Source organism: Macrobrachium nipponense, chromosome 28 (assembly GCF_015104395.2).
Source record: "Macrobrachium nipponense isolate FS-2020 chromosome 28, ASM1510439v2, whole genome shotgun sequence".
Taxonomy (NCBI): Eukaryota; Metazoa; Arthropoda; class Malacostraca; order Decapoda; family Palaemonidae; genus Macrobrachium; species Macrobrachium nipponense.
The window spans coordinates 68,881,757-68,894,969 of record NC_087217.1 but is presented as its reverse complement, the minus strand read 5'-3'; the positions used below and the strand labels follow the sequence as shown (position 1 = coordinate 68,894,969).

The window sequence follows — 13,213 nt, the reverse complement described above, 5'->3', positions numbered from 1 at the left end:
CAACAGAGATATCTCTTAGACTCTTTCATCTTTCTGTTTAACGCACGGTAACAGAAGTCTGTACAAGTCTCCCGCTGCATCGCACTGCGATAATGCAAATGATTTTGCAGACATCTGGGTTTGTCTTTAAAATATCTCATATTCGTAGGTGTACAATTGTTCATTGTTCAACCCGAATTAACAGATATGTCAAAAGACATCGCCTACTCTCCGACCTGACAGCTCTACTTCCAAATGTTCAGCCCATGAGAAGCAGTTCTTCAGGCAGCTTTCCCCTGTGTTTTCATTACTGAAGAACGCCCCGCTTTCATTGCAACTACGACTTCTCACCGGACAGCAATGAAATAGCGGTTAGCGTTTTCAGTCATTTGTAGGCACAGGTTCAGAATCTTGAGAATCCTTCTCTCGATTTGTCTGTGAAGACGTAGGTTGCATTCAATATCTACCTTCGTCTTCAACGGTACAGAGCGATAAGATCTTCAAGAGTAATGGCAGCCTCTTGGCCAAGGCAAAGCAGTGCTGCCTATTTTCAGTGTTCAATCGGAGGAGGCCGTTTTCTGGAGATGTTGTTGACGGCCTCTAGGCTCAGAGATTCGGTTCTGTCAAACAACAAAGCTTCACGATCTTTGAGGTCTGTGGAGATCTTAAAATTCTCTGGATCAAAGGTTCCGACATGGAACTTAGACGTAGTCTGAGTTTCTGATGCCAAAAGCAATTCGAACCTATCCTTTCTGCGAACTTAATACACGTGACCAGAAAGGCTAATATTCTAACCGCTCTAGCCACGGCAAAGAGGGTTAGTGAGGTTTTAGCCATCATCAGAGGTTTTGGCTTTAAAGGACAGAATGCGGTCTGTCCTCTAAGCATTCCATTCTTGATAAGAACGAAAACCTGTCTAACCCTTGACCCGAAGGCTTGGAGACCAAGGGTATGGCACAAATTATTGGGCAAGGGCATTAGAGAGTCCTGTGCCCTGTAGGGTCTCTCAAGTTTTATCTTGATAAAACTATAGAAAGTCAAGGTCAACGGACAATCTGCGGTGTTCCGTAAAAAGACCAGACTGGTTCATGTCCAAAAACACCCTGGCATTATAGCAAGGAGTTCTTTTTAAAGAGGTACTCATTCATTGTGTTGCATAAAAGATTTGAGATTTTTCTTTTTTTAATATGCAATGCTCAAGGAGGTGAGGGCGGCATGGCCTCGGGAAGCCATGTTTCAACAGAGCATGACACTCAGTAACATCCTGAGTGCCACGCTTTAGCGAAGCAACTCTGTGTTCGCTTCACACTCCCGACAATCTGCGGTGTTCCGTAAAAAGACCAGACTGGTTCATGTCCAAGAACACCCTGGCATTATAGCCAAGGAGTTCTTTTAAGAGGTCCTCATTCATTATGTTTGCATAAAGATTTGAGATTTTTTCTTAATATGAATGCTCAAGAGGTGAGGGCGCGGCCTCGGAAGCATTTCAACAGAGCGTGACACTCAGTAACATCCTGAGTGCCACGCTTTAGCGAAGCAACTCTGTTGCGCTTCACACTCCCGACGGGATGTGAAGACGACATTTCGATCCGTAAGTCGCTAGGACCATACATATCCGTAGATATATTATTGGGGGCAGGAAGCAACACGAATCCTATCCTATAGAAAAGGGATATTTTTCTTTGAAGGGTTGGTCGCTTGAGGCGCGTTCCTTTTCTTTAGCCTAGAAGTTATGGAACTAACTTTGATAGGTTAGGTCAGGTGGTGGTTTTAGCTTCGTTGCCCTCAGAAGTATGGTCATATGGTCTAGTCACATTGGGGTCACGCCCCCGTTGACAGATCATTTAGAGCGCACCAGCATTACAGGTCTCTACCTCGCTGGCAACTCTAGTAACGCAGAAGCAGACTTTGGTGACAGTAATCACGAAGTCGGCTATGCTAACAGGTGAGGAACTAAGATGTATATCATCTACTTAATTTAGTTTCCCAAAAAATCCTATTCTGTCTCTTCCCACCATCCGAAGGTGGGATTCAGCTATATATATATCTGTCAGGTAAGTTTCATGAACAAAATGTTATTGTTATAATACAATTAAGTTTGTTCATACTTACCTGGCAGATATATATAATTAAAGTGCCCACCCACCTCCCCTCAGGAGACAGTGGCACTGATAAAATATGAATAGAAAATGGGAATAGTTCCTGATATCCGCCTCCCACGGCGGGAATGGGTACTACCACCTGGCCGCCCACTGCGTGTGCCGCGAATTTTTAAATTCTGTCGGACTTCAGAAAATACAGCTATATATATATCTGCCAGGTAAGTATGAACAAACTTAATTGTATTATAACAATAACATGTTTTTATTTGTTTGAACTCTTTTGTACCAAACATAGACCTAATGGGAATTCAGAAGGAAAATACGCAGTGCAGAAGAGAGTGGAAAGACTTGATTCACATCTGTGCTTGTAAAGGGAAAATCTAATAATAAGGTTAATTAGGTGTTGATGAAGATGAAATGTATGACATACTAGTTTAGGTGTTAAATTTCTTACAGCGTCCAGAAATGGGTCTGATTCAAGATGAAAAAAGCACTCCATTACCAGTCCCAGATCCACACAAAGATCTAATGAGACCGGTGACAAGGCCAAGTGATGAGGATGACAAAAACACACCTTTGAAGCCTCCTACAACTCTTATGGATGCTCGACAAGTTTTATCCAACATTCTACCCAGTACTCAAAGGAAAATCTTTAGAACAAGTAGTGAATGTAAGTACTTATAAGATGATCAATACCTTATTGTTTCATGAGTCTGTGGCATGTACTGATTTAGTCATAGGGTTAATCCATTTATATATGTAAAAGAATATGATAGGTATTTCATGTGCTGTTATAGTATCATTTATTCAATTTTTTGGTAAATATTCAGATACATATTATAATTACATACAGGTAGGCCCAAGGATTGGGGTAGGGGAACTCTAGCTTCCAAGGTTAGTATAAAAAAGTTGTCAAGTGTAGACGCGAATGGTTGTCATGAGACAACGTGAAAAAGCAAGGTCTGCTTTTACGATGCTTGCTTTTTGTCTGCCCTTTGGGACTGGTTTGTAAGCCATAAGCACTGATGAGTTTGAGATGTTTTCTTGAAACAATTTTTGAAAGAGACTTGATTTTCTCTAGCACCTTATTGGTATTAGTATGTTTACATTACTCAGTAAACTTGAATTTTGAAAAGAAAATATTTTTTTTATAGGAAAAGTAGTTGATTCTGAGATGCCTAAAATTGTACAGTGTAACCCCCCTGCATATGTGCCTATGAATTATGCTTTGCATGACTGTCAAAGCATTAAGTTTGGACTGATGGTTTGAAAGTGATTTAATTTATTGTTTCTAGACATTGCGTGACGTGCATGTTTTACTATTTTTGCCTCTAGCTTCCAAGTCACCCACTAGCCCATTGGCTTCACACCACAGTCCGTTTTCTTCACCATCTATAGAAGACTTAACCTTCGGAAATTTAAGTAGGAAGCTTCGCGGCTCTTTTAGGAGTAAAAGGTCTTCTTCCTTTGAAGGACGGGAAGGATTGGACGTCACACCTTTACATAACACAAAGCTTAATTGTAGGAGATGTGAGGAGGTAAGTCAACTTTTTTTTTTCATTAAGTCTACTTGAGATTTAGTGTGGGAATGTTATTTTATATGATAATGCAGTAAAACCTTGCTAAGCAGTACTTATTATGGGAAGACCTTGTGTGGATATATTGATTTTCTATATTAACCAAATTTATTTCATGTTGGCTAGTCAAGTCTAGCAAATAAACCTAGTAATCGTTACCAAAATAATTATGCATTACGGACGGGAAGTATGCAATAGAAATGTTGTAGAAAAAATAGAGCTGAATATATCTGGGATTTTTCTTAGCACTACTAAAGAAATATACTTACACTGGCTTAATCTAACCTAAGTTTGATGTACATATTTAGGTAGTGTAGGCTTGGCTAAATTCATGTACATAGACTAGCCTATAGGCTATACATAGTCAAACCAAAATGATTACAAACATGGCTGTCATTAGCTACGTAGCCAAACTTCTTTCTGACTTGTAGTCTGGCTACATTTAATCTGCCTTCCTCAGTTCAGGGTTCTTTAATCCGGTCATAAAATCTTACTCATTCCAAAAGTAAGAGACTCCTCTGGCACAAGGCTGACTTTACAATATATCATCACTTGAGGAGTCAATGACACTTTTATTTTCATTGTATCATTTATTTATTTATTAGTGAGTCTGGACTAGATTTTGAGAATTATATACAGTAATTAGTTTTGATGGTTAAAAGCCAAAACATGCTAATGCTACTGTGCAATCAAAACAGTTTAATATGTGATTTCAATTTTTTATTTATTGTATTTTTTTCTGTAAACCATCCTTTACTTATCAAGATTCAGTTCTTTTGCTCATTTCATGTTTCATGGTTAGATAAGCTGAACAATAATGTCAAGCTGTTTATTCTTTCTGACCTGGTGTACATAAGATGTGGTAACATGTCTGCCACATTTACAACCTCAACTTAGGTTAAGGCTTTATGAATCAAAACTGGGAAAAGTGGCAGCATATTAAATGTACTGCATGTTTGTAGTCATTTTGTAATAATTTTGGTTTAACTATAGACTAGCTGATAATCATACTGAAGTTTCTAAAACAGAATTATGAATTACTATAGTTTTATGAAAGTGACTAAAGGATTTTGATATAAAAAAGGTAAGTATTATTCCTTAATGATCATAGGACTAAAGGAGCAGGTCTCATTTAAAAAGATTATCCTTTTATCTTTTGGATTCACTTAATAATGTATTCTACATTAACCCTTAAACGCCGAAGCGGTAAAATCAAAATTGTCTCCCGTGTGCCGGAGGTGTTTCGGAGTGAGCGCGGAAGCGGAAAAAATATTTTTTTCAAAAAATCACAGCGCGCTTAGTTTTTAAGATTAAGAGTTCATTTTTGGCTCCTTTTTTTGTCATTGGCTGAAGTTTAGTATGCAACCATCAGAAATGAAAAAAGTTACCATTATCATATATAAATATAATGCGATATATGATAGCGCAAAAACGAAAATTTCATATATAATTGTATTCAAATCGCGCTGTGCGCAAAACGGTAACAAGTTACTTTTTTTTCGTTGTAATGTACACTAAATTGCGATCATTTTGGTATATAACACATTGTAAAACAATAAAAGCAACACAGAGAAAATATTATCACAAATTAATGCATGAATTCGTAACACGCGGACGTAAACAAATATTTTTTTCAAACATTCACCATAAATCTAAATATTGTCCTAGAGACTTCCAATTTCTTTCAAAATGAAGACAAATGATTGAATATTACTATACTGCAAGAGTATTAGCTTACAATTGCAGTTTTCGACCATATCTGATGAGTTAAAGTTGACCGAATGTCGAATTTTTTTATATATTTTTTTTTATATGCAATTATTTAGGAAATTAGAAAAGCTACAACCTTCAAATATTTTTCGTTTTATTCAACATGAAATTCTGCACATTTTAATATATAAAACTCTATGAAATGCCTAATATGAAACAGAGCAAATATTCCGAGAATGGGACATACGCATTTCGGAGATTTGTGGCAGAGAATCCGCGCGCGGAGGGAAGGAAAGTTTTTTTTTTAATTCACCATAAATCTAAATATTTTGCTAGAGACTTTGAATTTGTTTCAAGATGAAGATAAATGACTGAATATTACTAGACTGTAAGAGTTTTAGCTTACAATTGCGTTTTTCGACCATTTCGGTAGAGTCAAATTTGACCGAACGTGGGTTTTTTTTCTATTTATCGTGATTTATATGCAAATATTTCAAAAAAGAGATAAGCTACAACCTTTAATTATTTTTTGTTGTATTTTACATGAAATTGCACACATTTTCATATATAAAACTTTATGTAATGGCTAATTTAAAATGGTGCAAACATTACCACAATCGCACGAATGATTTTTTTGGAAGAGTTACCGCGCGGACGTAAAGAAAATGTTATTTTTTTTCATAAATTCACCATAAATCGAAATATTGTGCTAGAGACTTCCAATTTGTTGCAAAATGAAGGTAAATGATTGAATATTACTAGAATATAAGCGTTTTAGCTTACAATTGCGTTTTTTGACCATTTCGGTAGAGTCAAAGTTGACCGAAGGTTGAAAATTTGTCACTTATCATTTTTTATATGAAACCATGGGTTGTTTTCAGTTGTATTGTGCATGAAATTGCGCACATTTTCATATAGAAAACTTTATGTAACGGCTAATTTTAAAATGGTGCAAACATTACCACAATCGCATGTATGATTTTTTTCGGAAGAGTTACCGCGCGGACGTAAGGAAAAAGTTTTTTCATAAATTCACCATAAATCGAAATATTGTGCTAGAGTCTTCCAATTAGTTGCAAAATTAAGGTAAATGATTGAATATTACTAAACTATAAGAGTTTTAGCTTACAATTGCTTTTTTCGACCATTTCGGTAGTCAAAGTTGACCGAAGGTTGAAATTTTGGCACTTATTGTTATTTATATGAAAATATCTCAAAACTGATAAAAGCTACAATCATGAGTATTTTTTTATTGTATTCTACATAAAAATGCGCACATTTTCATATATAATACTCCATAAAATGGCTAATTTAAAATGGTACAAAAATTATGTCAAAGTGACGAAATAATTTTTGAGATGTGTCACAGATAATTTTTAGTGCGGCAAGAAAAAAATTCGCGCTTGCGCGCCTGCATAACGATTGTAAAACCAAAACAAACACCTTGGATCCAGTGAACTCCCAAGCATCCCCCACCCCAAAGCGCGTGATTCAAGAGTTTTCGGCTGGTAGGCCTAAAAGTATTTTTCCGCGAATTTTTAAAAAAACTTTTGTATGTCGACATAAAATACGTCCAGTCGGCACCCGAGAGACAAAAAATGTCGACGTAAAATACGTCCAGTCGGCGTTTAAGGGTTAAATAACTTTTATTGCATTGTATTATATTTTTTATTAATATATTTTATGTGTTATGAGATAAATTATTTTTTTATTTCATTATGTTTTAGTGCATTACTGTATTATTTTTTATTATATTTTTATTTCAATAAATAGTGAGTAATGTAAAATTCTCTGAACAATTTCTTTAAAAGTAATCAAATCAAACATTGACAAAATTCTAAATTATCTAGTAATTATAATTTCAATAGCTATTAAAGGTTTAATGTAAAAGAATTTTATACTTTTATTTGTGCTAGTGCCAAATGAGATAGTGCGTAGTAAATACTACTGTAAAATTCAAAGTAAAAAAATTTGGTTAAGCTACAAATTTGTAAAAATTGTCAGTCAGTTGCTATATTTTCAAAAGAATAAACTAAAATTCAATGGTAATCCAAAAGTTGTCTGGATATTCTGGAACTGGATTCAGAGGATCTGGATTAGTAGAGTTTTACTGTATTAAATAATACTGTATTTTGAGTGTTCAGAGTCCTGCACATTTTGCATGCTGTACAGATTGATTTTTGTGTGTTTTTATTTTTATTCCAGTCAGACACTCTCTGCTGTGGTGATGGATAGGAAAGCTAGTCATTGATGAAAATTTATTCATGAAAATTATACTGATGTATTGCTTTAATATTGTCATAATTCTTGATTGGGCAAACATATCCAGTTCCAAGTTGTAGCCTATGGTAACCAATGTAGTTAGAAGAGGTGGAATCTCGTGTATTAATTCCCTGTTTTATCTTCTTTCTCTTACTTGGTTTGGTAATAGGAAGATGTGTATTGAATGCAATGTGCTTGACCTTGTACTCTTCGTTTAACAATTTTTATTAACGCAAAATCACATTTAACACGATTTTTCCTTTTGTCTCAAAAACTTGACCATCTGGTGGGCACCTGTGCAATTCCCATGACATCTTGTCAGTCAGCTAGATGTATAGACATCCAAAGGGGTCTTGGCTCTTGCACAGAACAATAGGGGTTTATCAAATGCATAAATAGACTGGAGTCAACCATACATAGACCAAGGTTGAGAATTCATGTAATAGTGAAGGACACTATTGGATATGTCCTTGCTAGCAGGCTCTCTTAGCTCATATGTGCTCCAGCCAGCAGCTGCAGTTTGTGTGGGGGATAGCTGAAAGAGGAAAACAAAGGCCACTTGAAGTTCTGTATCTATTACTTCTACCTCTGAACATGTTTCATGCCATAAATATATTGCAGTTACCATTATTCAGTCCAAGTGAGCTGGGACTTCTTGGTATCATCATACCGGAGCCACGCCACTTAGATCGATGTATAGTCAGGGATTTAGCCATGGGGTACTTCTCTTGTTTGGCTAGGTAGATACTGTCTCCTTGGAAGGTCCCAGGTCCTCCAGTAATGGACAGCTGTGGTCATGGCAATGAATTATGCTTCAGAGTTGCATGGCATGCTGACCTCTTTGGTGTCATCTCAGGTTACAAACTAACACACAGTAGTTAGAGGATGTTAACTTGTCACTGGCTCCTTATTGATTAATGCAAATGATATGTATTCAAATAGATTCAAGAAATCTCTACATACGAGTCCACTGAACCACTGTTTTCCTGTAAGGTGATGCAGCCCCTTATCTTTTGTGGTTGTGTGTCTCAGTAGTAGTTCCTTCACAGGACGTTGGATACAGGATATCAGAGACAATTGGAGTGCTGAAGATTTTTTGCAGAGCAACTTTTATTCAACTTGTTACAGCCATATCCACAGCAGGCTGCCTATACATGTGTATATAGAATTAAAGAAACCCTAAACTTAATGACTCTCTGCCTTGCCAATGGATTGAGAGTTTATTTCTTAAATTTTATACTTTGCCTTTTCTTTCTTCTTTCTTTAAATCTTCAAATGAAAACCCTTATGGACAGAGTCAACAGACTACAAACCCGAGAGGATTTCAAAGGGAAATCAGCCTGCAAAGAGAGAGAAATAAGTTATAGGAAAGGGGGAAATAGAAAGATAAATATGAGGGAATAGAGACTGATGCACCAGAAATTCAGGAAACGTCAACAGAGAGCAGGAATGAATTTGCTCCTTGCTTAAATAATTGGAGATTAGAGGATTTCACAGCTGAAATAGGTAAACATTCCACATTTAAGTTGTAGCCAAGATTAAAGCTTCTAGCAAATTCCATGCTGTTTCACCTGATACTAGAAAATGTCACACTATTTGATGCTGCAGCCTGCCTAGTAATGTGAGCAAAGCAGTAAGGTCAAGTGAAGAAGAGTGCAATAGATATTTGTCATTATAGTAAATTTTATTTAACAAACATAATGAACTCGCTACATACATGCCACAGGTCAACATTAAGAGTTTGCAAAGAGTTTAAGCAGCAACAATTGCTTCTTCCCAAAACATTCTAAAACTTCCATGAGATACCAACTTTTTGAGAAACAGAGGAGGCAATATTATATACTGTATATGCTTCTCAAAAGTCAGTATTTTATCCAAAGTTACATCTAAGATCTTGAAAGAGTCATTGACATCTACAGCCATGCCATTTGTTCATGAAACTTACCTGTCAGATATATATATAGCGTTATTTTTCTGAAGTCCGACAGAATTAAAAACTTCCGACACACGCAGTGGTCGCCAGGTGGTTAGTACCCATTCCCGCCGCTGGGAGGCGGGTATCAGGAACCATTCCCATCTATTCATAATTTTTCAATCGCCGGTGCTGAAAAACACCTGTTTTCAGTACCTCCGTTCTTAGGATTTTGGAAACTTCATTGCCCACTAAGTATCCTAATTGTCTTTTGATTTATTTACTTGGATTTGTGGCTAGGCATACGTTATCTTAAATTGATTTGAATTTGAATTTGATTCATTTTTGCTTAAAAATATATGAATCTAGTTAGGCTAGTTTCAGACGGGGTTGTCTGCAAAGATAGGGTGTGGCTACCGAAAGCTTCGTAGATCCGCACTTGTATGTACGAGGGGTATGGGTCCTTCCTTCTTTGTTGAGATTTGTCATGTAAGGAGTGTGAGACTTGTCTATTCCGTAAGGAAGACGTATGATTCGTATGTACGCAATTTATCAGTAAACATGTCTAATTCCGTAAGGAAGACGATGATTCGTATGTACGCAATTAATCAGTAACAAAATAAAAGTCAGGGTAGTGAACCTGCTAACCTTCCTGTAGACTTTATTTTGCCTAACCCTGTAGTATGGCCTACGGGCTATGAATATGTCTACGAGAGGTGCTCGCTCTTCTTCATTGCTGTGAAGTGCTACTTCTGTAATTGTTACTCCTAACCCTGCAGTTACTGACTTCGGGCCCTAAGCAGTGTCTGTAGAGGAATTGCCCTTTCTCTTATACTCTTCGATTCGTAACTTAGAATCGAAAGTGCTTGCTTTAGAGAGTAAAATTGAAGTGCAGAAGTGCAGTGATACCCCTTGTGTAGTGGAGGGTGCGTCAGATCGGCCTCGTTTCGCCTCCCTAGGCCTGGACCTCTGCTTGACTCCCAGGACCTGGGGAGGGAGCATGTCGAAAGCCGAAGGAGGGTTACAAGGAACCCCCACCGATCTGGGCGTGCCTTCGGCAGTTACTGATGAAAATCCCCAGACTGCCAAAAGTGCGTGCGTACGTGCACGAATCCTGAAAGTTTTGCTTCTCGTCCTCCGAAGCGTCCTCTCCGTGCAGGGAGGGGGTTGGAGCTTTCGGAAGGACTCGCGCCCTCTAAATAGAAGCTTTATAGAAGAGGACGCTTCACGTCCTCTCTCTCTCTCGTTATGCGTTTCAGTGAGAAGTAAGAAGGCGAACGTCGCCTGAACTCGTGTCCGTCTTTCCACCGAGAAATACGTAAAAGAAGTCATAGTAGCAGGAAGCTTTTGAGAGCGGGACGCCTGGGACGCTCGGATGGACTCCAGGCTTGCGCGCCAGTGCACGCCAACGCGCGCTCGTGCGCGCCATGGACGCCGAGCGTGCTCCAGTGGACGACGAGCGCGCTCCAGTGGACACCGAGCGCGCTCCAGTGGACGCCGAGCGTGCACCAGCGCACGCCAGGTGTGTCGCCTGGCTGAACGTTTTCTGTTGAAACTCTTCAAGCTCTTGTTTCAGATTTGGGCCTAAAGAATTTTTACCTCTACCTTCGGTGATACCTTCTACCTCACCTGCAAAGAATGTGAAGTAGGCAGTGCTTCGGAGGAAGCTTAAAGTGAACAGACAACTTCTTCTTCGAAACCCAGCAAGACATCTTGGTTTCGTGAATTCAAGAGGTCTCTGTCAATTAATATTGCTTTTCGCATAGGTGGATGGAGTTAAGGAAGATCTCGTTTGCTCTACCGCAACCTTTGCCATTCTGCCAATAAATTTAAGTTGCCACTACCGCAGTCAAGACTTTGCGCTAAGGCAGTTACGGGTTATGTAAGGCTCGATGTCCTGCACGTCAGGACTCTCGGCAACGTTCAGTAGGATTCTTGCAAAGGCACTCATCAAAAGGACGCTCTTCAGGAAAGCGCAAGACAGGACTTCCTTTGCCATACTGCCAATAATTTTAAGCTTTAGCAGGCATTAGTTGTGATACGGGAGAGGAAGCTGGTTGGAGAGTTTCTTCCTCTTCCCAGGATAATTTTCCAAGCTTTTTAGCCCATCTGAAAGGGTTTTCAGATGATAGATTTTGTTAGTTTCTAGTCGGGACTACGCTGCCGAATTGAACATCGTCGTCCTACTTGCCGTAAGCCCAGGCTCTTAACAGGATTCTTGCCCCTTCCTCGTTTGAGACGGGAATCGGTAAAAATTAAATGCTCGACTCCCTGGATTTACGTTTTGTCAATTCAGTGACTTTACCCCATTGACAATAATCTTTCGTTTTGTCCAAGTAAGTGGGTATCCCCCTCTTTGACAAAAAAATATCTCGTTGTCCCGTAAATGGGTTAGTTCTCATGACAAACATCTCATTAACTTGATATTGCGTAAGCGAATAAGCTCTTATCGACAAGATTCGGAAGACTCTCATTCGTCATTCGCAGACTCGTACAAGAAATAGACTTGTAGACTACGTCAATGAACGCTTATGTCCAATAACATAAGAAGCTTGAGCTGACTGCTTCGACTGCTTCGATTCTCTTACGTTTTGTTCATGAACTTGCCTGTCAGATGTATGTATGTAGCTGTATTTCCGAATTCAGCTATATATATGTCTGCCAGTGAGTAGGAACAAACTTTATTGTGATATAATTTCATTTTTTTGCCTTGCGTTTATTTTACTTCTGGTTGGTTCAAGTCATATACGCTTGCTGTAGTTACCTCTTCGGATGGCAACCGAGAGGTCTGTTGTCTATTTTAAGGACATTTAATCGTACTCCCTGCAGCCTAACAGGAGTTCCGATTTATCTTTTACCGGTTGTATGGTAGTGTTCTTTGACGACACAAACGCATCTATATATTTAGCGTTTTCTGTTTCGCTTAAATATACCAGCTTGAGAGTCTTTCTGCTCAAAAAAATAACGGACCTATTCTTCGTAGAATAGGGTAGCTGGCAACCCAGACATAAAGTTAAGAGACGAGGTTCGTAAGCTGCTTGCTGCTGCTGTCACGCTGTCTGTCCTCCAGTCCAACCGAGGCCAGTATTCAGTGACAGATCGTGCGCTGTGCATGCGCGGTAGGTTAGTTCGTCTCTCTCCTTGCGGGATTGACTGACTAACCGTATCTCTGTGCGGCGGTTACGTCTCCTGCGGGGATTGATGACTAACTGTATCTCTGTCCTACAATCACGGACTTTAGCCTAGATTGAGGGGATTTCTTACGTGAATGAATAAACGTTGCATTCGTTTTGCCTTACTATGTTCAACAGAGTTATCTCTTAATCCTTTCGGTGCTCGTTACCGCACGGTATGGAACTACGAGTCTACCGCAACATTGCACTTTTATTTGCTCTCCTGCTTAGGCAAAGCGCAGCCTTATTTAGGGAAGTAAGCATACTCGGGGAGGGAATGGATGAGCTTGCTGGGGACCATTTCCTTCCTGAAGAAGTTTGTTTCCCCACCCCGAATAGACTGCAATTCAGACCACAGTTTTTCCTAACCGGGAAACTGAAATATTATTCAAGATCTAGCAATGATTCTGAACATCTCTCAGTGCGTCTATCACCTGAGGTGATAGAAAGAAGGTGCCAGACATCTGGATAGGGTTCAGATGTCCTGGATCTTAATCT

The 13,213-nt window shown here is 38.8% G+C and overlaps 1 protein-coding gene across 3 annotated transcripts in view; it reads left to right on the top strand.

Annotated features, from left to right (window-relative positions):
- LOC135201857 (TBC1 domain family member 2B-like) overlaps window positions 1-13,213 on the top strand; it is a 641,388-nt gene that overhangs the window by 117,675 nt on the left and 510,500 nt on the right. For all 3 annotated transcript variants that reach the window (XR_010311621.1, XM_064231151.1, XM_064231152.1), the window contains exons 4-5: window positions 2,538-2,751; window positions 3,417-3,619. Coding sequence is in view for 2 of the 3 variants with exons in the window: in XM_064231151.1 (XP_064087221.1) it covers window positions 2,538-2,751; window positions 3,417-3,619 (417 nt within the window). In the remaining variant the exon portion in view is untranslated. The remainder of the gene's footprint in view (window positions 1-2,537; window positions 2,752-3,416; window positions 3,620-13,213) is intronic.